Here is a 27798-nt window from a genome sequence, read left to right on the forward strand (position 1 = left end):
TTCGGATAAAACTGAACACACTTTTAGCACCACTCTCTGGACATTTCACTTTGAAACTGCACAAAATGTGCACAAAACAACATAATATCATTTTGCAGAAATATTGCTGCAGGTACGCTTTTCCAATGAACTTGGGCTGTAAAATATACCTTCAAATTTACTTCAACTCTACTTTTCTTCTTTTCTTTTTATTTTTTTTCATCTTCACAAAACTTTCATAGCCTCCAGAATATTGTTGTATGAATATCTGAACATACAATAAATAAAAAGAACAGAGCCTCTGCTTTAACATGTTTTACTTTAACATTACTTTAACATTAACTGCATTTTTTTTTTATCAACACTTAAAAGCTGAGAAAGTGGTGTTTTTGGTCAAAGGCTACATCCGGATCAGATTCAGAGTGATAAGTAAAACATAAATGGAAATTGTGTCGTTACCTCTTCATGGGTTAGACATTTCATTCTGTAACTTTTGGCAGTTTTAAATTTATATGCTGTTTAATGTCTGACGATCACATTAGATTACATGCACGTAAGCAATGTTTCTATCAATTGTTTCTGCTTCTTCGACTGTGTTTTGATCCGGAGATTATGTACTCTTTCAGAAGATGTGTGCCCCCTACCGTATTACAGTGATTACATGGATTGCCGGAAAATTCTGTCAATGGCGGGGATGTGTTTTGTCATAAATTATTGAAAAATCCGTCAAGGCGGAGAAAGAGTTAAGTAGATTTGGACTGAATTCCTATGCATGCTACCAGTGGACTTCACAAAAATTCCCATACTCAGAATTAGGAATGAATGTTGTCTTTACAAATTTTCTTTCAAAAGTGTATAAAGTAAAACTATGTGAAACAAGTATTTAAAAGAAGAGTAAACAACTACTGGCCAAATATGCTTAGACTTTGTCAATACAAGTCAAAAAGTTCAAGTTCATAAAAAGTAGACTGAAAGTATACTTCCCTATTTTTAGTTCATAATCATCTTGGCAGCTTTGGTTGCCAAAAATTCAATGTAGAAAATTACAGTGATAATGTTACAGGTAATCTAGGATAACATATTGGTGTAACAGTCATGTTCGTTTTAAGTTTAATTTTCCCTGTTTCCCATTTTCCTAAGTTCCCTTTCAGTCGAGAACATCAGATGTAGTCGACGTCAACTGAATGGGGATCACGCTTAGGGAGCATGTCTTCTTCGTACTACTATTTAATCAAGCCAATTCAACATTGGCGTGCGTGATTACGTGATCCTTTCACTTTGGAGCCGATCGTGTTGGTGTTTCTACAGCGCGAGTGCAGCGGTGATCGCAAGCTTCTCAAGCTCTCAACTGCTGTTTTAACAGCATAAAATTTCTATTTGTTTGTGTGTTTGACGGCTGGTTAGAGGGCAAGAAGTGAGTGCTTCACTGTTTCAGTTCGCTGATTCAGTGTTGCCGCGGCCATTCCCTGTGTGCTCCGGCACTGGTGACAGTCCCATTTCCAAAAAGTGCAACACGGGTGCGTTTGCATCTTTAAAAAAAAAAAAACGATGTCATTCCGCCCATGTGTTTCTGGATGCATTCGTTCCCTGTCTTTCTCTGAAGCGGTCACAATTGTTGCATCACGTGTTTGGGCTTACAGCATGCTGAAGCAGCTTTTGTGGACAGTTCATGTTCCTATTGCGGGAATATGACTGTTGTGGTATTGCCTTCGTCCGCAAAGCGCGAGTCCCCATTACCACGCCCTGCCTTCGGGTGCCGCGTGGGGTGGGTGATAGGAGGATAGTGTTGGATGTCTCACGTAACCATTCCCTGTGGGCTCCTCACTCCTCCCTTCCACCGCAGCCGGTGGAGTCCCCCGTGGAGCGTGCTGGTCCATCTGTAATGGGTGGACCGGCCGTTTCACCTGGGGCTCTCCCAGAGGACAGGACTCCACTGCGTTATCTTCCTCTGGGAGCGTAATGTTGCCCGAGCCGGATCCAGAACTGTCAGCTATGCTGAATTGGGCCGCCGAGGCTGTCGGGCTCGAGTGGAACCCTCCACCGTGTTCCGTTCAGTCTCGGTTGGATGATTGGTATCTCCGGGCGGGCCGTGCTGGTTCTCAGCCCGCCGCCCCAGTGCCTTTCTTTCCTGAAGTGCATGGAGAGCTTACTAGGTCGAGGAAGGCACCTTTTACTGTCGAAAACTGCCTGAGTAGTTCTTCCCCCCTCGCTACTCTTGAGGGAGGAGCGGTGAAGGGTTATGAGGCTATCCCTCCAGTGGAGCAGTCTGTTGCGACACACCTGTGTCCAACGGCCGCTGCATCTGGGGGATACTTGTCTCCCCTCGCAGGCCTGTGAGCTCGCGTCAGGTTTGACGGTCAGAGCCTACAAAGCTTGCGGGCAAGCCGCCTCCTCTTTGCACACCATGGCGTTGTTGCAGGTCTATCAGGCCAAGACACTCATGGACATGCACAAGGGTAGTCTAGGCCGTGCGCTCATAAATGAGCTCCGCACTGCTGCTGACCTCGCCCTCACGGGCACGAGCGTCGCAGCGTGCGTGATCGGTCTAGCGATGTCCACCCTAGTGGTCCAGGAGTGTCAACGTTGGCTCAGCCTGGTTGAGATGGCGGATGCGGACAAGGTTCGGTTCCTGGACTCCCTAATTTCCCAGGTTGGGTTGTTCGGCGAAGCAATGGAGAGCTGCGCCCACAGACAGAGGCCACCCAACACATCCTGCCCCGGCAACCTGCTGTTGCCTCCACCCCGCTGCTGGTGGCAGTTCCTCCGCCTGCTCATTGCCGAGGGTGTCCCCTGCCGCTGCCTCTGGTTCCGCCGGGCCCCTGCAGCAGCCTCCACCCAGGCCCCAGCTTAGAGCCAGCATCAGGCAGGCCGCCCGGTCTGTCTCAGGCACTGCCAAGCCAGGGGGCAAGTGTCAGATGTACCGTCCCTGAGACAGGCCACCCAGGGATGGGGGGACGAGCTCTTCAGATGGTTACTGTTTCGTCACTGGCTCCCCGGAGTCCAGTGGTACCCAAATTGTAAAGAGAGCAAATTCCTCCATCCCTGGGTCCCAAGAAGGCGAGGCTGGCGGTGTGCGACCCTGTAAGACAGCCTTGCACCCCTCAGCCCCCTCTTGTTCGCCAGCCGGCATCATGGTGCGTTCGAGGACCCGGTCATCCGCCTTCTCACGCATCCCCTGTTGCCCCGTGGAGACAGGTAAGTGTTGCACCGCACACTCAGAACCCGCTTCAGGCCGCCCCCGGACCTTCTGAGACAGGTCCCTGTCCTCCACCTCGCTGCCCCACCTTGGGTATGTCTTTGGCCTTCTAGGCCTGGGCCTGGTTTGTAGAAGCGGAAAGAGCTTCCCAACCGGTCCGGACCAGACTGTGACCATCAGACTCAGCTATGCGATTCATTATTGCTCGGCGCCCGCTCAAGTTCAGTGATAATCATCACACTAGGTGTTGAGCAATGCTCCTGTCTTGTGTGCGCATGTCGCTGTCCTACTGGCGAAGGACACGATAGAGCCGCTCCCTCCAGCCCGAGGTGACCGTGGCAGAGCGGCACGCCCTGTGTGACAACAGATCACCCCGGCCTGCTGCCAAAACCTCAGCCCGTGATCAGACCTTTCGTTTCTCCGAGCCAACCGCTCCTAGAACGAGGTCCACCAACACCGACTGAGGGGCCATGTACAAAGAGCATGCTTTAATGGAGGCCTGGGCGACCTCCGACTGCATTGGTATTCATTGGCTCGAGTTGTTGCAGTTCACCTTGCTTTGAGCCACCGCTGCTCAGCGAGCTGGTACTGGTCTGAAAAGACAGCATTGCAACCGTTGCGCTAAGCTTCCCTCGCATGTCACAAGTCGACCGTCACCTCCTCCTTGGAGTCAGAAGCTTCTGAGGTCGCTTCATTCCACTATTTCTTCCGGCCTGCTCAATTGTGCCGCCGACGAGCCTCACGACAGCCTATGGCCAGGGAGAGTGGAGACTCCATCCCCAGCTGGGCAGGGACCACTTCGGGGCTGCACAGTTACATCTGTTTGCCTCTCCGGAATCGTTCCTCTACCAGTTGTGTTATTTCTCTCTGAGCGGACAACCCTTGGACAGACACTGGCTCTCAGCTGGCCCCGGGGCCCTGCAGAAATGCGTTTCCCAGTGAGCCTTCTAAAAAAGCGGCTATGCGATTCATTGTCGCTTGGCACCCGCTCAAGTGCAGTGGTTTTCATCACACTCAGATGTTGAGCAGAGATGCTCCTGAAGCTCAGTGAATTTCATCATACTCAGGTGTTGAGCATAGATGCTCCTAAAGCTCAGTGATTTTCTTCACACCTAGTGTTGAGGAGTGCTCCTGTCTTGTGCGCGCATGTCGCTTGCACGTACTGTGCTAGGTCAGGAGTGGAGCAGGTCTTGATAGTTGCCCCTTATTGGCCCAACCAGACCTAGTTCCCCTCGACAGCCCTTCCTGACTTTCCCCTGAATACATTCTCAGGGATGGGGCACGATGGCACCCGCGTTCAGACCCCTGGAGAGATTCCAGGCCAGCCCTAAAAATGGACACGGAGGTTCAGGTGGCTACCGCAGGATTATGTGGTAGTCACCATCACTTCTGAGAGAGCACCCCTAAGAGGAAGAGGAAGTTACACCAAATAGAAGTGGAACCTATTCGTTGAGTGAGTCTTCTCTCCGTGTGGAGATCTTGAAGGCGTTCGGTCATTTCAGTGCTCTCATTCCTGCAAGATGAGTTGGAGTGAGGGCTGTGTTCTCCACCCTCAAAATGATGTTGCCTCTATTTTTTCTTTGATGCACATCATGATGCAGTAGCATGGGAAGCACGTCCTGATCGTCAGGTTCCTGAGGGAGCAAGAAAGGCCTTGTGCCCCTCTTTATCCTCTTGGGCCTTATCTCTGGTGCTACTGCACTGCAGAGACCGCCCCTGAGCCACTGCAGGCAGTGAGTTAAAAATTCTGTTTTTAAAGAAACAGTTCTCCTGCTCGCGTTGTCTCTACTAGAGGGTAGGGACTTGCTCGCTTTCGGTCAACGAGTTGTGTCTGGAATTCGGGCCGGCTAACTCTCACTACCTGAGACCCCAGCCTGGATATGTGCCCAAGGTTCCTACCTCTCCCTAAAGGTGGGACCAGGTGGTGAGCCTGCAAGCGCTGTCCCGGAGGAGGCAGACCCAGCCCTGGCTTCTCTGTACGTCTGCTTCATTGCAGCTATACGTGCACAGAACGCAAGCCTTAGGACCTCAGACCAGCTCTTGTCTGTTAAGGAAATCAGCAGAAAGAGAAGGCTGTTTCCAACAGGGGTTGGCCCACTAAATGGTGGCTGCCTTCATCTTGGTGAAAATCCTGAGATGCACGTGTCCACTTAGGTGGTGAGCTCCTCTGAAGTGAGTGTGTGCTCTCGCCTAGGCGTTGACACAGAGTGCTTCGCTGACAGATATTCTAGAGTTGGGGGCTGGGCGACACCTATAGTCGAACCGCTGCGTCTCGTGGGCTCCCTTCTCATGAAGCCAGTTTCACTTGAGCCCGGTTCGAAGTGTCGGCTGCGCCATTCCCCTCCTATGGACTGGATACGTGCACAATTCTTGCTCCAGTAGAGTTCCCTCTTTAACCAAACCCTGTTGAGTTCCTCCACACCCTCCGGAGTGGAGCGTCCGAAGCCAGGCCTACCACTCGTATGCACTGGTGGAACTTGTGCTAGGCTGGGTCCATATGTTGCGATCCCCACAGTGATCCCATATGTGTATTCTTCCACGATACGACTCCCTGACCACCACTGACTCTGGGGGCCGCTCAGCTCCTCAGCGAAAAAGCAACTGGTGCGTGCATCCACTTCCGTGTTTATACCCGCGCTGCAGGGCGGAGCGTGTGATCACGCACACCAATGTTGAATTGGCTTGATTAAATAGTAGTACGAAGAAGACAGGCTCCCTAAGCGTGATCCCCATTCAGTCGACGTCGACTACGTCCTCCAGTCCTTCCTTAAGGGAACGGTGGGTTGCATATGCAACCAGGACGTTCTCATTTCTAGTCTAGTTTAGTTGCTCTGCACAGCTGCTTGGATCTACCTTCGGCTTCCAGGTCTCCAGCTCAATTTATGTCACCAATACTTTGCCACAGCTGTACAATACTGATCAAATTAGAAACAAAATTATTAATATAAAATATAATCATATGAGATGTTTCATGCAGGGACTTCTGGGAATGTCCTATTACTGTTCTTTTAGGTAAATTCTAATTTGTTTCAGAGGGGGACGGCAGATGACTGGATCGCTGGAGACGATTGACGATTGATGATGAGACCAGACAAGGCTTGTGTGTGTGGTGCTAGCATTTATAGAGAGGTGCGGATGAGGGTAATCACAGACAGGTGTGGTGATTGTGGAGCGTGAGCAAATGTGAGCCAGGAGGGATTCTGAGAAACGTAGTGTGCTAAGGTGACTGGACTGGTGAATGGAGATCATGACAATGGTAACTTAACGTTTTTACTTTTTGTAACATTTGTAGCCTACATTTTTTTCTATAATAATTGCACTTTTTTTTTACAGTGTACCCTGAATGCAATGCAAGTCACTTGAAATAAAAGCATATGCTAAATGCATAAATATGTGTAAATTAAGTCTATTTCAGATAGCTAAACAACACATAATAACAAAACAAAATGTAGTTGGTTAATGTCAGCCAGACAGTTTCTTCATGTCTAAATAAGTGGTTCACAGCGACAAAGACTACAAAGAGGACCACATTTTAGGATTTTAAAATGCAATTTGCAATTTAATCAAATATTCCTTTAAACAAAAGGAAATAATTTAGATCACTCACATAGAGTAAACGAACTGAAGCCGCTTAATTTCCAGTTAATCGATTCAGAAAAGGATTCTTCTAGTCAAAATGCTCCTTCCATTATAGTGTTCTTTAAAAATTGGTATGCCTGTAAATACAGATGGATGTGGTAGGAATAAATGTGACATCTTCAGAACAGTATAGCATCTCTTGGGCCTGAGGGTCGGAGTGATTTTAAAAGCATGCTAAAGCTCAGCTAAATGCAGAAATCGATACAGGACTAGCTACATGGAGAGAGAGGGAGTGTGTGGAAAAGAGGGACGTGACCTAACTGCTCTATTGTCCAGCGCTCTTCCTTTGATTCACTGTTTTCCCAAAAGTACTCATGTGGAGCTGGAATGATTATATGTCTACTGATTGCATTACAAAGGCACATCTGACTTAATGTTTACGAAAACAATCTTCTCACTGCTCCTTGTAAATTCTTCAGCTGGAGAGGTAAACGACCTCCAGTCTTTTAGCACAGACAACCAAGAAGTGGTTTGAGAATAAACCCATCAGGCTCATCTTTTAGCCTGGTCAATCCAGATTTGAACCCTTTATTGAATATTTGGTCTCACATTAAACTCAAACTAACTGGAAGACATTTTTGCATCAACACGTGAAGTGCTTGAAGCCATCAATATTGAATGGAACAACACTGACTCTTCCTGTAAAAAGCTGTCTGCAAGTTTACCCACATGGCGTAATCTTGTCAAATAAGGTTGTTTTTTTGTTTGTTTTTTTTTTTACCCAGAATAGCTCTTTAAGCCACTGTTTACAAACAAACATAAATCAGAATCACACAAAGAAAGTTCAGTTTTACAGTTATATTTTCATTATTTTCACAGAAATCAGACAAAATCTGTTTCAGTTGTATTTTCATTATTTTCATAGAAATCAGACAAAACCTCAGTTTCACCATCAGCAAGGAATCAAACAAACTAAACACAAAAAAAGAAAATACTTTGGCTCAAGTTCAAAATATAGTCTTTCCACCATTTTTTTTATTGTTTCAACAATAAAGAAAGAACAACTAAATAACATGTAAAAGTTGTTGGTGCTGAGGTAGAAGTATCTCTGGTGAATTTGTCGGCAGATTCAACACTCCTTACTCAAGTGTGAGAGGAAAGAAATAACAAAAAAGAGAAAAACATTAATTAGTTAAATCAAAACTAACAGTTAAATCAATCATTTAAATATTATGAAACACTTCACTGTAGTCCACAACACTCACAAAATACTTGGTGAAAGTGGTTGCGTGAATGTTTGATTAGGTTGGCTTGCGTGTGGCGGCAAAACGGTGTGTGTGTGTGTTTGTGTGTGTAAGAGCGTTGGCCGATAATGGCAGGAAGGAAAGTTTTTTTCGATGTGAGGTTTAAAAAACAGGTAAAACAGGGAATCACATGGAGAACTTGCTCACACTCGTCAGCATAAAAGTCAAGCTTCGCTGTGCAGCCGGTGTCTAGAGGTGCAGCGCACACTCAGTGTGAATCGCCACGGCAACTCACTCTCAAGGTGATGATACACAGGGCAACTTTTTGAGCAATGTTGCTGGGCAATCTTGCCGAGCGATTGTTGCTTGGGCACTTTCCCATTGAAAATGGGTAATACATTTCTATCTGGATAATTTTGATCGGTCGTGGGCCCTGTGTCTCATCTGGTTGCCCGTTGACAGCAACATTGCCCAGCAACATTGCTCAAAAAGTTGCCCTGTGTATCATCACCTTTACTCTAGCAATCCACCTGAGCCCAAACACAGCGCCTCACGTCTAACTGACTATGCGTTCGTCTCAGGTAACCCGTTCCTTTTTCCCCCCTGCTTCCTCTCCTACAACTCCACCTTACATACTAATTTCCTCACTTATGGATAATTGATTTCCCTCCTCCATCCAGTCACACAGCTTACATTTTTCCGTATTGCCATTAGTGTTAATGTAGTACTAATCATTAGTCCTGCATTACTTCCTGCATAGTTACTTATTAATGACGGACCATTATTCTAAAGTGTTACCAAGATCTCTAGTGTCCTATAACCTGCTGTGCAGCATTAACTAGACAGACTACAGACAATGCCTTAAAATATGCTTTAATCACGGCCGGAGGACCCCAGACAAATTTCAGAGAGAATCCCACCAGCAAAAAGCTGCCCCACCAAGAAAAAGGCTTAACTGCCCCACCAAGAAAAAGGCATTTAAAAAAAAATGTGTTTGCATTTCTTATCTCTTTATGTAGTTACCACAATCAATGTATTTTTTTTTTCAACACACCCCATAATTTTAAAAATATCGACCTCTACCAAATGGTTCATATGGCACTTAAAGGTAAAAGAAAAAGCACCAGAGTCCATACACATACTGTGAAAATCAGAAAATATGAACTATAATGCTAAATTATTTAAAAACATAATCAAAATAAAGATTTTTGTATATTGAATCTTCTTTATTTATTGAAGTATGCCATTAAATATTTCAGACACAATTAACACAATAAATGATATGTTTTCTTGTTTTTCACAGTAAACAAAAATAAATAACACAAATAACTAAAAGTAACAAAACCAAAAATACATTACATCCTTTCTGCATTCAAAAAAAAAAAAAAAAAAAAAAAAAAAATATATATATATATATATATATATATATATATATATATATATATATATATATATATATATAGTAAAATATAGTAATATAATTGCATTTTAGAAACACGGCGTCAAGTGTGGTAGAGCAACAGGATTTTTTTTTTCTTTGCCCATCAAGGTGGTCTACGCTACCCTTGCATGTCACAACTCTCCTGGAGTCAGAAGCAACTGAGGTCGCTTCGTACCACTTATATCCCCAGCCTGCTCAATCGTGCCGCCGACAAGCTCTCATGACAGCCTGTGGCCCCTGGAGAGTGGAGACTCGGGGACCACTTCGGGGCCGCACAGATAGATATGTTTGCCTCTCCAGACTTGTCCCATTGCCAGTTGTTTTACTCCCTGACCGAGGGCACCCTCGGCACGGATGCACTGGCACACAGCTGGCCCCGGGGCCTCTGCAAGTATGTGTTTCCCCCAGTGAGCCTTCTCGCACAGACACTGTGCAAAGTCAGGGAGGAAGAAGAGCAGGTCTTGCTAGTTGCCCCTTATTGGCCCAACCAGACCTGGTTCCCCGAACTGATTGACTACGTCTCCGTTCCCTGAAGGAGGGAACGGAGACGTTTCATACGTTACAAACAGGGTTACATACGTAACCGAGACGTTTTCTGGTACAAGGGCCTGAAGAGTGCGCATTCTTGTACCATAGAAACTGTTGACTTCCATCTAGTAATTGTAAAAAATAAAAAAAAATAAAAAATTATAATCTCTTACAATTTTAGTAATGTTAGTAAACCAGCATTTGTCATTTAATAAGTAATTGCCTCTGATAATTATGATTTCCACACATTAATTCTATGAATGCATTATATTTACTTCAAAAAAGATCCAAAAGTGGCAAAGAAATACATACTTAAGAAATAATCTCAGTATATTCATGAAGAAATAACAATAGCTGTGTCACATTCATAGCTAGGAATGATCAGAAGTTTATATTTCTCAGCAAATAGTCCATTCTGACTGCAGAAATGGATGATCTGAAAACATTAGCTTAGCTTTTCTACTTTTACCATAAACGGCCAAATCAACCGTTTGGTTGAGCATGTTTTTGAAAAATTAGTAAAAACATACTTAAGTTTTTTCATGGCACCAAGTAACATAATTTTGTAAAGTTAGGGCTCTTACAGTGTAATATGTAAAAAAAAAAAAAAAAAATGCTTACCTTGCAAAATTTCACCAAAAACAGTTCACATGGCAGGAGTGAATTTTTTGTTTCTGAAATACATGTTAGAGGAAGTGTTGTAACAAGTGCTGTTAATTGACACTGTGACATCTATAGTGGATTTTCTATATTTTCTATATGGACATCTATATTTTTTGGCATAACATACCTCAACCAGATGGCAGAGATGGCTCAATCAGCTTGAGTTAAAGGGATGCTTCAGCATTTAGCATTAAGCTTTTTATCAGTATAGAAAACCTGTAGTATTTTCGAATTACCGTGCTTCCCTCCCTCATATCCCCCTGAGACGAGAGATTTATGTATTTTCTGTCTGGAAAAAAAATCCTCCGATGACGCAAAAATCGTCATTTGGCCAGAGGCTAGAAACTACAGCCAGTAGTAAGAGCTAGTTCTGCATGTTCTCAACCCGCCCATAGAGGGTGGGATCTCACTCACAGAATGTACAAATAGTGTCAGCCATCTTTTTTTGGAAGGTAAGCCAACAGGCTCTTGCTCTGTGGAGAAAGCTGAGTAATAGGGGTTACCATACATCCTCTTTTTCCCGGACATGTCCGGCTGTTGAGATCGTCCAAAATGTCCGGGATTCAGTTGTTGCTTTCTACAGTCGCCATTCATTGTTTACATGCACACCTTTTGTTTCAATCTAACTGAATTCATTCCGATTGGTGAATCTGAATGTAATGTTTACAAGTGATCGGTTGATGTGCGTTATAGCATTGCTAAGAAAATTCCTGCTCCTCCGTGAGAGATACAAGACCAGTGCGTCTCACAGGTGTCGCTCATCAGTAATCACGCCTCCGGCCTCGCGCCGTTCTCCCGCGCCACTCAGCCTCGTCCTGCTCGCCACAGTAAACATAATGAATGGCGAGTGTAGAACGCAAAAGCCGAACCCCGGACATTTTGGGCGATCTCGAAATCCTGGGCAGACTCGTCACGGAGACTCAAGATAAAACAGATAATATTTGGGACAAGAACCAAGGTTTCTTCCATATTAACAGGGAACGGAGGCATCTGAGTGTAACCTTTATTATACAGAACGGATTCCCCTTGGGGGAAAACCCCTTGGCTTTGAGCCACCACTGAAGGGGCCTCATGTGAAGAAGGCCCAAAGGAATTATGTTGGATGCCACTGCCATGAGGCCCAGCAGTCTTTGAAATTGCTTTACAGTGATGGCCTGGCCTAGCTTTATCCCGGACACCATGGCCAGGATGGATTCGATACGCACGGGAGACATACATGCCCGCATCGTAACCAAATTCCATACCACGCCCAGAAAAGTAGTTTTCTGAGCTGGTTCTAACACACTTTTCTTAGTGATGAGTCTCAAACCCAGGTTCTGAATGTGGCCAAGGACGACATCTCGATGCCGAACTGCCATTTCTAGAGACTGGGCCAATATGAACCAGTCGTCAATGTAATTCAGTATACGGATGCCCTGAAGCCTCAGTGGAGCCAGAGCTGTATCCATACACTTAGTGAACGTGCGGGGAGAGAGTGCTAGGCCGAACGGAAGAACCCGATATTGGTGTGCTTCGCCCCCGAAAGCGAACCTCAGGAACCTCCTGTGACATGGAAGGATGGAGACATGAAAATAAGCGTCTTTTAGATCTATTGTGACAAACCAGTCCTCGGATCTGATTTAATTCACAATAATGGGAATAGTAAGCATTTTGAACCTGAATCTCCTCAAAGAACGATTCAAATGCCTTAGATCTAAAATCGGCCTCAGCCCGCCATCCTTCTTTGGAACTATAAAGTACCGGCTGTAAAACCCGGACTCCCTGTCTGGTAGGGAAACACTTTCAATGGCCCCTTTATCCAGTAGAGTCTGTACCTCTTGTTCCATAACCCGAGCCTGTTCTGGAACCACTGTAGTTTCGTCTAGCCTACATCTGACAATTTTGGGTTCAAACACGCCCTGCACACCACACATACTTAACAGTATTAAATTAGAAAAATACCGTTCGATAGAACTGCTTTGTTACCACAGTTTCTGCGTGCTTCCTCAGGGATGAAGTTCCACATCTGTGGCTATCCAACACGAAAATGTTTGCAGCAAAGCCTTTCGCAATATTTTCTTCAGATAACTCCAAATTTCTCCCACACACTGGAGTTGATTTTTGATGACGTATTGTCGACAACTTTACAATCTCCACTAGCTAATCTTTTCTTCAACTCCTCAGCATCCATCTCGACGACTGCAAGCAGATCGCGCGCGCTGTTATGATGAATTTTTAAAAGTGAAAGTAGCCTAGGTAACGTTATAGATCCTGGGAGGGCGTGGCGCGTCGGCACAAATAAACTGATGTGGATTTTAAATTATTTTATCAACTTGAAATACAGGCATATTTTTGTAGATGTGTTCCTAAAAATATGCATATATTTTTACGTCTGTCATGTTGGATCCAAAGATAAACAAACTGCTTCGATGTGTCACATAGACTTTGTCATCGTCTTGCTGCTCCCTCCCCGTTCTGTGATTGGTTCCCTATTTGAGGGGAAAATCTAGTCCATGGTATCCAGGCTGCCTAGCAGCGTGAATAAAATCGCGCTGCGCTCAAGGCAGCATGGGGAAACCCAGCCCCAGATCCTCCCAGTGATAAACTACAGTGTGAACTGAAGCTTCAGACCCTCACAGAGACTAGAGGAGGAGTTACAGACCAGATGAGTCTCGGGGGGACAATGTCACAGTAAATCTAGTCTGCATTTCAGAGCATACTACATCCAGAGTTTATACTAACTGTTCAAATTCAAAATGAAAAGACTGTTTAAATCAAATCTTTAAAGTTTTATTAAAATCTCTGTTTATCTTCTTAGAAGACAGCGTCTGTTCAAAAACTTTAGATTGTTGAAAAACTGTACCTAGGCGTCTTAGATCTTATTTATACAAAAATATTTCAAACAGTATTTTTATCACAATGTTTTGTTGCTGCGTTGTTTTTAAGAAATCCGAGGACTCCATGTTGCTCTTATTTCTTTTCAAAAACTTTAGATTGTTGAAAAACTGTACCTAGGCGTCTTAGATCTTATTTATACAAAAATATTTCAAACAGTATTTTTGTCACAATGTTTTGTTGCTGCGTTGTTTTTTAGAAATCCGAGGACTCCATGTTGCTCTTATTTAGACTAAGTTGTATCATTTGGAAAATCACCACACAATTTCAGAGACGCAATGTGTGATAAGTAAAGTTGGTCTTGAGCGAATATTTAATTTTACTCATCTTAATTCAAAGCATGATCTTACTGGTAGCTATGATCTATTACACGTATAAGATGTATAAGATCATTTTTTACTTGTATCTCCCGAACTATCCTTAATCAGTGTGAAAACACACAGGGTGAAACCCTTTTCTGAGAATATAATATCGGTTATCTACTCAAAATATATGTTGAATTGGTTACATTGTTTTTATTCATCAAGTTAAATGTAAATGTAAATTTGCAAATTCAAAAACTGTTGTTACTTGGATGATGAATATCTTCACTTTATGATAGGAAAGTACGGACAGCGCCTTTGACCAATCCTCTACATATGGGGCACTTGCGCAGAGAAGGCGCACATTCTTTGCACACAACTAGGTGACCACAGGAGATGAAGACAATGTTCACTTCCTTATCCATGCAAACTTTGCATGTGCGCTCCTCTTGAAGTCTTCTTAACCGTTCCTCCATAGGCAAGTCTGAAAGATCTTGACTCGGTGATGCAGCTTCATTTGTCTGGGCCATCAGTTTTCTCAGCAGGCAGACATCATTCTTCTTGATCCAGTTGCGGAAGACCTCTGCTGCTGCATTTCCTTTCGACAGGACTAACTCAATGAGTTGCCCTGTCTGCTGCTTGACTGTAGTGCTGTTACGGATAATGTCATACTCTTTCTGTGAGATGACGTTCTCCTCTAGAAGATGGTCCATTAAGCTCTGCACACTTTTTAGGGGCTGTGACATGGCAAGATGATGTTTCTTAAGAAAAGTAAGAAACTTACTTTCTCGCTCCTCCTCTCTCTTCTCATCTTCTGCACTTAGTAAATCAGACACCAACTCTTGAACGGTTTGCTTCACCAGGCCACGCTCAAATCCCATCTCTAAAACAGACTTCACCACAGGATTGTTCATCATCACTGCATCTTCTGAACGGTCTTCTCCAGGACCCAGGTGTACAACAGGTGGATCAACAAATTCTCTTGAGTCGCTGTCTCCATTAGTCAATAGCTGTTCAAATAGTCTTGGAAATCTTGCTTGAATCTGATGAACAAACTCGTGGCCCTTTTCTTGCAACAGGTATTCACATCTTGGAAACCACTTAGCATGTTCTACCCATGGATCATCACCACACTCCCAACATCTTAGTCCACCATCGCAACAAAAGCACTTCACGTCATCATTACGACCAACATAGTAAAAACCAGCCTTAGCCAATTGGTCTGGTTGAACAATTATTTTTGAGGGCCAGTTGACAAATGTGAGCGACCTTTCTTCACACTGTTTCATTGCCGAGTTAGATACATTGGAAAGGCCGCCACCAGATAAAGGTACATTATCTGCACAGTCACCTCGAACGAAGCGGCAGTTGGGGTAATGCCTCTTGTGCTCTGATACTGCACAATCTCCCGGTTCCCAGTCGCTAAGCTGGCCTCCACAACTGAAGCAAACCACTCTGTCGCCCTGGCCAAGGTAGTAGAAACCACTTTTGGCAAGCTCGGCTGGAGTTACTGTAGTAAGAGTCCAATTCTGAAAGGTGTCAAGGCGTTTCTGTTCCCGACGCATGACAGGATTGTGACAAGCCGGAGGTTGCTGGTGAGACATATCCTGGTGAGACATACCCAGGTTTAAGTAACCCACCCGCTCCTCCGTTTGGCCTGAAACGGATGCCGTGGTGGGCGTGTCCACTCAAGCCCTTCTCTCTGCCGGACATCCCATGCCTAGTGTCTAGTCGTCCATGACAGAACACATCATCTTATTAAAAAATGTAATGAGAACAAAGAACAAGAACAAAATCTAATTTTGTTCAAGACCACAAAATATCCTTTCTTCTGTTCTGTACACAGCGGGCAAATTAGTTGTATCATTTGAAAAATCATTTTGAAAAATTCAGGTATTCACATCTTGGAAATGGTTGAAAAAATAGACTGTGCTTAATATCTGCTAACTCTTTATTGTGATGCCCCCCAACAGATATTCTACTGACTATAAGTAACTCAACTATATCTCAACTTATTCTAACCCTACCAGTCCACTAATACTCTACTAACACTAATGAGAGTGATAATAACACTAATAGTCTTTTATTTGAAAGTCACGTGTCTAGTATCTGTAAAACCGCATTTTTCCATCTTAAAAATATATCTAAATTACGTCATATGCTCTCATTGACAAATGCGGAACAATTAGTTCATGCTTTCATGACATCAAGGCTAGATTATTGTAATGCTCTACTGGGTGGTTGCCCTGCACGCTTAATAAACAAACTACAGCTAGTTCAAAACGCAGCAGCTCGAGTTCTTACCAGAACCAGGAAGTATGACCATTAGCCCAGTTCTGTCAAAACTGCACTGGCTCCCTATTAAACATCGCATCAATTTTAAAATATTGCTGATGACTTACAAAGCACTAAATGGTTTAGCTCCGCAGTACTTGAGCGAGCTCTTAACGCATTATAGTCCTTCACGTCTATTGCGATCTCAAAATTCCGGCCAGTTGATAATACCTAGAATATCAAAATCGACTGCTGGCGGTAGATCCTTTTCCTATTTAGCACCAAAACTTTGGAACAATCTTCCTAACATTGTCCGGGAAGCAGACACACTCTGTCAGTTCAAAGCTAGATTAAAGACACATCTCTTTGACATAGCATTCACATAATACATTATAGACTTCTATAATTCAGTGTTAGGCTGCATAGATTAGGTCAGCTGGAACCGGGAACACTTCCCATAAATCCTGATGTACTTGTTACATCATGAGAAGAATGGCATCTACGCTAATTTTAGTGTCTTTGTTTATCCCGAGGTCTTCCCGCTGCCTGCCGGATCCAGGCCGTATCCAGATCTGACGAAGGCCCTTCGCCTGGACCCGATGACAACGCAGTGCTGAAGTGCCAACTAGTCTCTCCCTATGGAGGATCCCTTTCCCACTCTACAGATAAAGCGTCGTCGGGAAAACTCAATTTGCGTATCTACCCCGAATTGATAAAATAAAATAAAATTCTGAATCAAAACTATAAGGAAACACCAGTAATTTGTTTAGGCTTGGTTTGTAGGGAATAACAAACCTGCACACATATATTCAAATGCACATAACTATAGAACCAATTCTTAATGCGCATGTGAACGCCATCAGCGTTTCTCACAGGATCGCGTTTAAAGTCTGTAGAGAGAATGGTGTCGTCTTGGCGGCCCCTAATTTAATAACAAATGATCGTTGCGACGGAAGCGAATCAATCAAAACTAACTTTAGCTGTAAAATAACTTTATTAAAGAACTGCTATAAAGCCAAAACATTCTCTGTTACCTTAAATTATACGTTTATCTCTGTAAAGCTGCTTTGAAACAATCTACATTGTTAAAAGCGCTATATAAATGAAGATGACTTGACTTGACTTGAGAGTTTACTTTACACACTCTGACTCTCACAAGCGAGATAGTGGACATGCAGGTGCAACACTACTATAGTCAACAACCAAATTATGACTTAAAAACATTTTAAGTATTACATTAAAAAGGTGTAAATGACAAAAATTGTAATTCTGAATTAAGTAATAATTATGACAAAAAGTCGAAATTGACTTAAAAAGTTGAAATTAAAATTATGACTATGCGTCATAATTATGATATGAAAAATTTAAATGATGACATACTAATTTTAAATTATGATAGATAAAGTAAATATTCCATAGTGAAATTTTCTGAATTCAATATAATTGTATTTGTGAAAATGATTCAGTACTGAAACAGCATTTATGAGTTTTTACATATCTTCTGCTTGTTTCTGCAGTTCGTGTAGGCCTGTAAGACTATGAATAACTAAAAATGATTATTGATGAACTTGAATAACTTGAATTTTGTTGGCAATATAAAAAAATTGTCTTTGTTGTAGCAAATTCTAAGTCCTCAAATTGGGTCTCGAAGAAATCTCTCAGGAGTCGACGTTCCAGGTGTCAGAAGAAGTAACTTTATTGACAAGCAACAAAGTGAGATGCAGCTGTTCATCTGATCTGCAATGGTCGGAACCTCAGGTCTTATACCTTTTCTTATCACTAGGTAGCCAATCAGCTATTTTTCTCTTCTTGCTCCACCTCAAGATCTCGCTACCGTTAGCATCATCTTTCCCGGAGACATTTTTCTATTGGTGGAAAATCTTTGGCCATACCCATTTTTAAGGAATATCTCGGGTCACATGATTCTCTGCACCTGCAGTGTTGTAATGCCATCCATCATTTTTAATTAGCGTTTTTAGTACCATCTTATCAACTACCTATACACATCTTCTCTCTGAGCTTGTTAAGTACTCTTTCATCCTTACAGACCCCTTGACCTAATTTAACCTGATTTATCCTGATTTGACCTGGGTTCTGACTGAGACACAGCAATACAGAATTTTACATGAGGCAAAGGAAAATCTCCAACATCTTCCCATACCGGGAGTCGAACCCGGGCCGCCTGGATGAAAACCAGGAATCCTAACCACTAGACCATATGGGAGGCATTGATACTGCCCCCGGCAGATTTGAAAGGCTGCACTGCACGGTAAATTATAATGCAGGATCATACTTATGCCGAGCCACAGGAGAAGGAATCCTCGTCGCCAAAAAGCTAAAATTTAATTTATCGGTATGTAAATAAATATCGGGATAGCTTTTCACAGGTGGAAAGAGCTAATGAAGGAGAAAGACTTTGAAAGGGAAGGTGTCTGCTTTCTTCTCGACAGGTAAGTCAAAGTTACGGTCTAAATGACAAGCTTGGTCGTGTAAATCATTATATAGCTGCCATAACAGTAGAACATTTACAGTTAAACTCAATGATGTGCTATTGGAAGACATGTTGTCATAGATTCTTGACACATAACGGCTACCGCAGTTGCAACACGCATTTGAAAAAGCGAGGCACTAGAGAGCACTATTCGTTTAAATGCAAAATAGAATTTCACCGCTAGATGGGAGAAATTCCTACACAGCGTACCTTTAAGGATAGGGTCTTTAACAAAAAAGCCTCCAAAATATAAAATACTCTATCAAATCTAAAAATTTAAATAAAAAGTCGCTTGTTTAAAGCAAACAGAAATCGCTTGAGAAGTGTAAAACAATAAAACCATAACCTCTAATTTGATATTAAATGTTGAACCGAAAAACAGAGTCATAAAGGAATAAAGTAACTATAATATCGGATAATATCTATAATCATCAGATGCTGAAGACAGAAGTTAATAATCCAGCCGTTGTCTAATCTGATTGGACATGGGAAAATTGGGCTAGTTTTCATTCCATTTGGGCGGGTTTTGAGTTGTCATTGGGCTGGAAATATTTCTGGGACCTGGCAACCCTGGCTTTATGGAAGTTTGAATCGTTCGAGTCACACACACACACACACACAAGTGCAGCGATGGAGCGCGTGAACACGAGCAGTGTGAGAGGATTCCTGAGATCTTGCGACAATCTGACTGAGAAGATTCGCTGTTTAATACAGAAGAAACTCATCAAGAAGTACTTGAGCAGGTGATATTATGCGCTTACGATGCGATGTGTCAGTGTGTGGGTGATGAAGTGTGTGGGAGTGACGCAGTATCCAACTATTTTATGTGTGGATTAAAGAATAGAATAAAAAATAGGCATTTAATGAAGACATATTTTATATTTTTTCTATCATTGTAGAATGTATTTCTGAGCACCAGACGCTCTCTCTCACTAGCATATGGACACACAATCCCATGCACGCCAAACTATCTAAAATGGTGCCTTCAAAGGGCACTGAAGTTTTTAATCATTATCAACATATATATTTTTTGATAAAAATAACTATAAAAGAGTTCCAAATGAAACTTATTTTGAGCCCCACACTTTTAAGCGCTCCAATGTTCTAACTAGAGCAGGGGGCAGAGTTAAAATAAAAAATAAAAAGGAACTTAATTTACTGAAGGCTATGGATGTTAGGTAAATATGTTTATTAAATTAATTCACAATATGTACACATTCATTATTAATCTTATGCCTAATATGATGAAAATGGCTGTTATTTGTTTCTTTTCCTCTCACATTAAATCACATGTATTATATAGGCCTATTTTAAGTTCAAAATGGTGAAATTAGAAAAAAGTTGATTAGTTTGCCTGATTATTTTTGTCGTTGTTTAACATTTCTCAAAACAGCTGTCAAATATGAAATGTTTAGTTTAGCTACTTGCACCTTATCTCGCACTTTATGACCGTTATCAGCTGGAACTCGCTCTCAGCAGCTCCTGTGAACAGGGCCGTTGCTAGAGATTTCGTGGCCCCCTGAAAAAATATTCATGTGGGCCCCCTTCACCAATATCATATACTGTAAATAGATAAGCATGGAGGCCCAAATATAACAGAAGATGGTGATGTTGTTGTAAAACCTTTATTTTAAAAGTTAAATGTTTATATAAAATTACAACTAATAAAAACGAACAAAAAGAAAGAAATTGTTGAATAATAATAAAACAAATTTTAAAAAAGTCACAGCAAAATAATGTTCCCTTTCGTAGTCACTCCGAGTTACGTCGGAGGACGACGAATGGGGTTTCGCTTAGTATATATATGGAAGTGCGCTGGCAACATGCAGATATGTTTTCGCTTCGGAGCCAAGTTGATGTACTTGACTCCACAGCCAATCCTGAGATTCATCTCTTCATTCTCTTCGAGACGAGCCTCTCTCCAAGTGTTGGTGTGACAGCGAGTTCCAGCGAGTGCACATTCCCTGCTTATCTGTGCAGTGATTTGCCAGTGTGTGTGTGTTCTCTCCCTGGTTGCTTCAGCATTTGTGGAGAAATTTCCACCCAGTCTGCTCGCCGCCGAGGGCGCCCTCCTACGGCTCCCACCCCTCCCGCACGGCCCCAGCAGCAGCCTCCATCCGGGTCGCGTCGTGGAGGACATCATAGGAAGGCGCCACAGCCCTCTCCCGCCCCGTGCCCCGCTAAATGCCAGGCCAAGTGGCGCTCCTGAGACGGGCTGCTCAGAGATGGTGTTGAGTTCTTCCCAGGAGACGGTAGCAGGGCCGCTCCTTCCCCCGGTGGAGGGCCGGGGGAGAATCCTTGGTTTTCCCCACCCCGCTGCTCGTCCCACGACGGGCAGCACCCTAATGTGGTTAAAGAAAGAACTCACTTCCCCATCTCTGAGCACACAGAGTGTCCGGATGACAGTGCGCGCCGCTCACGAGCCTCGCCACTCTCGAGCCTCGCCACTCTCGTCCCCCTCTGTCGCCAGTTCCCTGCCAGAGCATGCCCCCGTGGGACGCTGGTCCTCCCCTGGCCTCCTCTGGCAGGACGCGGCTAATGACCGTGCCCCCGCACCGGGCCGCTATGCCACCCACGCCTGGGCCGGTCATTCCGCCTCGCTGCACCACCGAGGGTACGTCTGTGGTCCGCATGACCCCGCTAGTACAGTTCCTGGAAGCCTGGTTAGAGCTTCCCAGGCTGTCCCGCTGGGTCGCGAGGACCATCAGGCTCGGCTACGCGATTCAGTTCGCGCGGTCTCCTCCCCGCTTCAGGGGAGTCCACTTCACTATGGTCAGTGGCAATCCCCCGGTTATGAGAGCGGAGGTCGCTACCTTACTGGCGAAGGGTGCGATCGAGACTGTCCCTCCAGCCGAAATGAGGTCCGGCTTTTACAGCCCCTACTTCATTGTACCAAAGAAATCCGGTGGGTTACGACCAATCCTCGACTTGCGCGTTTGAACCGCTCCCTTCACAGGATGCCGTTCAAGATGCTCACGGCCAAATGCATTTTCGAGTGCATACGGCCGCAGGATTGGTTTGCAGTGATCGACCTGAAGGACGCCTACTTCCATGTCTCCATTCTTCCTCGACACAGACCGTTTCTACGGTTTGCTTTCCAGGGGCAGGCATACCAGTACGCGGTTCTCCCTTTCTGGCTAGCCCTGTCTCCTCGCGTCTACACGAAGGTCGTCGAGGCAGCCCTTGTTCCCCTTCGGGAACACGGGGTTCGCATCCTGAACTATCTCGACGACTGGCTGATACTAGCTCACTCTCGAGACCAGGTTTGCGAACACAGGGACCTAGTGCTCCGGCACCTAGCTCGTCTGGGCCTTCGGGTCAACTGGGAGAAGAGCAAACTCAGGATCTCTTTTCTCGGTATGGAGATCGACTCGGTCGCCATGTGCGTGCAGCTTATGAGCGAGCGCGCGCAGTCACTGCTGACTTGCCTTCGTCAGTTCGAGGGCAAGAGTGTGGTTCCACTGAAACTATTTCAGAGGCTCCTGGGGCATATGGCATCCGCAGCCACAGTCACGCCGCTCTGGTTGCTTCATATGAGACCACTTCAGCTTTGGCTTCGCGATCGAGTCCCGAGGTGGGCATGGCATCACGGCACGCTCCGAGTCCCAGTGACTCCGACCTGCCATCAGACCTTCACCCCGTGGTCGAACCTCAGTTTTCTTCGGGCCGGAGTGCCCTTGGAACGAGTTTCCAGGCATGTTGTTGTATCAACAGATGCCTCCACCATGGGCTGGGGCGCCATGTGCAACGGACATGCTGCCGCGGGCTCCTGGACAGGACCCCAGCGCCTTTGGCATGTCAATTGCCTCGAGTTGTTGGCTGTACGTCTTGCCCTGCACCGCTTCCATGCGTTGCTCAGGGGTCAACACGTATTAGTCCGATCAGACAATACCGCAACTGTAGCGTACATCAACCGTCAAGGTGGTCTGCGCTCCCGCCGTATGTCACAACTCGCCCGCCACCTCCTCATATGGAGTCAGAAGCATCTGAGGTCGCTTCGTGCCATTTATATCCCGGGAGACCTGAACCAGGCGGCCGACGAGCTGTCTCGGCTTCGGCCTCTCGCTGGAGATTGGCGACTCCATCCCCAGACGGTCCAGCTGATCTGGGACCAGTTCGGGGACGCACAGGTAGACCTGTTTGCCTCCCACGACTCGTTCCACTGCGGCCTGTTTTATTCCCTGACCGAGGGCACCCTCGGCACGGATGCACTGGCGCACAGCTGGCCGCGGGGCCTCCGCAAGTATGCGTTTCCCCCAGTGAGCCTTCTTGCGCAGACTTTGCGCAAGATCAGGGAGGACGAGGAGCAGGTAATTTTGGTTGCCCCGTACTGGCCCAACCGCACCTGGTTCTCAGAACTAGTACTCCTCGCGACAGCACCTCCCTGGCCAATTCCTCTGAGGAAGGACCTGCTTTCTCAGGGACGGGGCACCTTATGGCACCCTCGTCCCGATCTTTGGAACCTCCACGTGTGGCTTCTGGACGGGACGAGGCAGGTTTGAGTACCCTACCACCAGCGGTGGTGGCTACCATCACTTCTGCTAGAGCATCGTCCACGAGACATGCTTATGCGTTGAAGTGGAACCTCTTCGTCAACTGGTGTTCTTCTAAAAATCTAGAACCCACGAAATGCCCCATCAGTGTCGTGCTTTCCTTCCTGCAAGAAGGGTTGGAGCGAAGGCTGTCTCCCTCCACCCTGAAAGCACGCCTCCACCCCTCCAACTTGGGAAAGCACGACCTGATCGTCAGGTTCCTGAGGGGAGCGAGGAGACTGAATCCTCCTCGTCTTTCCCTCATACCCTCTTGGGACCTCTCAGTGGTTTTAACTGCCCTGCAGAGTGCTCCCTTTGAGCCTCTGCAATCAGTGGAGCTTAAGTTCCTGTCAATGAAGACAGCGCTCCTGGTTGCATTGGCCTCCATCAAGAGGGTAGGGGACCTGCAGACATTTTCGGTTGACGAAGCGTGCCTGGAATTCGGACCGGCTAACTCTCACGTGATCCTGAGACCCCGGCCTGGATATGTGCCCAAGGTTCCCACCACACCCTTTCGAGACCAGGTGGTGAACCTGCAAGCGCTGCCTTTGGAGGAGGCAGACCCAGCCTTGGCACTGCTCTGTCCAGTACGCGCCCTCCGTGCCTACGTTGACAGAACGCAGTGTTTCAGGACCTCAGACCAGCTCTTTGTCTGTCATGGTGGGAAGCTGAAGGGAAAGGCTCTCTCCAAGCAAAGGTTGTCTCACTGGATAGTGGACGCCATTGCTTTGGCATACCAGCAGCAAGGTCGACCATGCCCCCTTGGTGTGACGGCCCACTCCACCCGGAGTGTGGCATCCTCTTGGGCTTTAGCGCATGGCGCCTCGCTAACAGACATCTGCAGAGCTGCAGGCTGGGCGACACCTAACACATTCGCGAGATTCTACAATCTCCGAGTGGAGCCAGTTTCTTCTCATGTACTCGCTTCAACTAGCCGGTAAGAGATTCTGCTCAGGTGTCTTCGCTTGCTCGCCATTCCTCTCCACGGACGGGATACATGCGATATTTTCCTCAGGTGAGCCTAATAAGCCCTGAGTCTCCTCCAGCACTGACGACGTCAACGCCAGAGTTTGCAACTGAGCAGCTTTCGCACTTGACAAGGTGCCTCCATGTGCATGGTTCCCCCTCTGGGCGACCCCCACATGTGTATTCCACTGTAAGCCTCTTTGAGCATGTGTCTTTCCCTTGGCAAGCCACCTTGCCACCCCTGGGGTTGAAATATTCCACCTGCGGCTGGACACCCCAGTGAATCTCCATATGCAGCCCTTCGGGGTCATATGTGTATCCCAGGTCCCCCCCTTCGGGCTGGGCATAATTGCATATTTCCACTGGATATGCTTCCCAGTGTACCTTGGTATTCCTGTGTTAAGTAGGACTCCTTCGTCCGTGCTAGTCTCACGACAGGGAGCTCAGACTTACGCAGGGCACTGGTAGACAGTCGAGAGGTGGCGTGATTACACTGGGAACCCCATTCGTCGTTATCCGACGTAACTCGGAGTGACTACGAAAGGGAACGTCTCGGTTACGTATGTAACCCTCGTTCCCTGAGTAGGGAACGGAGACGTTACGTCTCCCTGCCACTTCCGCTGTACCGCTGGAACGCCTGAGTTCAGTCTCGGCTCCTCAGCGAAGACATATCTGCATGTTGCCAGCGCACTTCCTTATATACCCCCAGGGTGGAGCGGAGTTACGCTATGCAAATTCCGCAGACCCATGGCATTTCTTTGCCATTGGCTCGTTTTATATACTCGAAGGTGATAGGATTTCTAAACGAAACCCCATTCGTCGTCATCCGACGTAACGTCTCCGTTCCCTACTCAGGGAACGAGGGTTACATACATAACCGAGACGTTTTTTCCCATCAGTCTGTTATAATTCATAAATAAAAAAGTAAACATTTAGAAATGAACAAGAATGCAGTAAAATTTAAAAATAAAATAATTTATTGTCTGAGTTTTTAATAAAGATAATATGGAACTGGTAATATTATTAAATAAATCTAATAAATGTATTCATCCAAGTGCGGTTTGTTGTATTCATGTTTTCTAGATGTAATAAATACTTCATCAGCCCGCAGGTCAGGTGCATAAAGCAATGCGTCGTGACTCGTGTACATTTTTTAACTCTTATGTTAAAAAGAGAAATTTTGACCACATAATCATTCGGCCTTTGAAAAAGTGAATGTTCGAACTCTGGTGTATGCTAAATGAAAACAGGTGAACAGGTGTATGAATATGTCTGCAGGTGTATCTAACCCTAACAACTAATGACCAAATTTATTTTTGCTATTGTACATACATTTTATTCTTCTAACTGTTTGTCTTTGGTTAACACAGCTGGAGAAGAACAACAGAGAGGTTGGAAGACACAGTAGAGGAACTGCAGAATAAATATGGAGAGAAAACAGCATTAAAAAGGATCAAGTCCATAGTGAAAAAAAAATCAGAAAAAAGAATATCAAACGTAGGAAAAGATTTATAATTTACTTTGTTAGTAGTCAATATGTTTCTCAATCTTCAATAAGCTTTACTATAATGTTTACATGGTTTTGGTTGTGTATTTAATTGTTAATTTTTTAACAGATGGTGCACATTCTGGAAACATGACAAATCAACAGCCTAACAACCTTCTACAATGACAGCATAATAATAATAATAATAATAATAATAATAATAATAATAATAATAATAATTCTACATCATTCGGACAGCCATTAATTCAGAACCCTAATCAGCTTAACTTCACAGTTGACTAGAGGAATGGTGGGACAATAGTTGCTCCAATCATGGTAGAAAGCACAATATATGGTGGTGTTAACATCAGTGCGGTGAGTGTCTGATCATTTAAGAAACAGTTGCTTAGTTAAGAAATGATTTGTGTATGTTATATATATTTATGTATGAGTATTTTTTGTTTTGTTTTTCAGGTGTCTCACTCTACCTCGGTAAACGAACATGGCAAGATCTCTTGTTGTAGAACACTGTGCATTCATAAGTGTGATGCTCCTGTTAATAATATGACTATCCAACTTTGTCCTGATTTTTAGAAATTCTTCCGAATGTAAGGAATGAGATGAAATCAAGAATGCTGTGTGACGCTGAGAGGACTTTGGAGGGAAGTGCACCACAGTCGGTCTCTCTAAACACTGAACTGTTTATCATCAATGACGAGACTGGCCCCATCAATAGAGAACATGAGATCTGGCAGATCGAGACGACACAATTTAAACACATCAGCTCAGAGACTAATAAACTACAAGGAAATCCTTCAGCCACCCACAGATGAAAATATAATTGTGGTCATTTTCCAAATGATACAACTTAGTCTAAATAAGAGCAATATGGAGTCCTCGGATTTCTTAAAAACATCGCAGCAACAAAACATTGTGACAAACTTTGATAACGTGTTGTATGGACAAAAATACTGTTTGAAATATTTTTGTATAAATAAGATCTAAGACGCCTAGGTACAGTTTTTCAACAATCTAAAGTTTTTGAACAGACGCTGTTTAGTAAAAATAATACATAAGTCTTCTAAGAAGATAAATACAGATTTTAATAAAACTTTAAAGATTTGATTTAAACAGTCTTTTCATTTTAAAATATCTAATTTAAACTTTTAAGGTTATGCTTTTAAATGAATTTTGTATAAAACTCTGCATGTAGTATGCTCTGGAACGCAGACTAGATTTACTGTGACATTATCCCCCGAGGCTCATCTCGTCTCTGTACGGGTCTGAAGCTTCAGTTCACACTGCAGTTTATCTCTGAAGGATCTGGGGCTGTTTGCTTTTTTGGACTGTTGCATAAAGAACTTCTTCACCTCTCTGGAAATGTAAGGTGTTTTTATTTATATATTTATTTAGCTAAAACTTTGTTTACATTTCATTAAATTATTTATTTATTTCATGTTTGAAAATGTACAAATGTAGTTTTCTGTGATGGTCGTGTTTAGGTGTATGGGATAGAATATGCAGTTACAGTACAAAAATCATTATGGCCCCCACCATAAAAAAATGCTGATTGAATCTTTTCATATAAATGAGATTTAAGACGACTAAGTACAGTTTTTCAACAGTTTTTGAACAGACATTGTTTAATAACAATTATACTTTAGGTCACCGTTAAACAAAATCATTACAGTAATCTTCTAAAAGATAAATAGAAGATGCGCATGTATTCAAACTTTAAAGATTTAATTTAAACAATCTTTTAAAAGATCTAATGTAAACTTTTAAGGTTATGCTTTGAAATAAATTTAGTATGAACAAAACTTTGTGATTCTAAAATAAGGAAATGCACAGATAGCTATTAACCCTCTGAGGTCGGCAAACGCGCCGGCGCGTTTTGCTGGATTTTCTCCACATTGTAGCACTATAAACTTAAATTACTCCGTCATTTATGGTCATACAGAAAAAAGAAATATAAAAAAAGAATCTGTGATATTTCTACTTTTGTATGTGTCCACTTACAATCAAATCAAAACATTGTGCTTTTGTAAAATAAAGAATATAAACAGGGTGTGCGTTCTGCCTCTCCGTCGCGGTGAACTTTTTTTTCTTGAGCACGTCTATAAACTGAAACAAAACTCAGCGAATACTTGTCACACATTTATGAGCCATACACCTTTATAAACATTTAAGTGTGTACTTTTAAATGATCGGGTTCAAAACGAAAACAAATATTTTCTGTTTAA

At 44.1% G+C, this 27798-nt stretch overlaps 1 protein-coding gene and 1 long non-coding RNA gene across 2 annotated transcripts in view; one reads left to right on the plus strand and one right to left on the minus strand.

The window, feature by feature from the left end:
• The window catches only part of LOC307150368, a 487229-nt gene that overhangs the window by 307397 nt on the left and 152034 nt on the right, over positions 1-27798 (plus strand). The window lies entirely within an intron of this gene.
• On the minus strand, positions 14082-15425 carry LOC307150133 (baculoviral IAP repeat-containing protein 2-like; the record flags this gene model as incomplete). The annotated part of the gene is made up of 1 exon (XM_079856978.1): positions 14082-15425. One exon carries the CDS (start codon positions 15423-15425, stop codon positions 14097-14099), a length of 1329 nt encoding a protein of 442 aa, XP_079713104.1. The 3' UTR covers positions 14082-14096.

This window comes from Squalius cephalus (assembly GCF_949319135.1).
Source record: "Squalius cephalus genome assembly, chromosome: 22".
NCBI classification, from domain to species: domain Eukaryota; kingdom Metazoa; phylum Chordata; class Actinopteri; order Cypriniformes; family Leuciscidae; genus Squalius; species Squalius cephalus.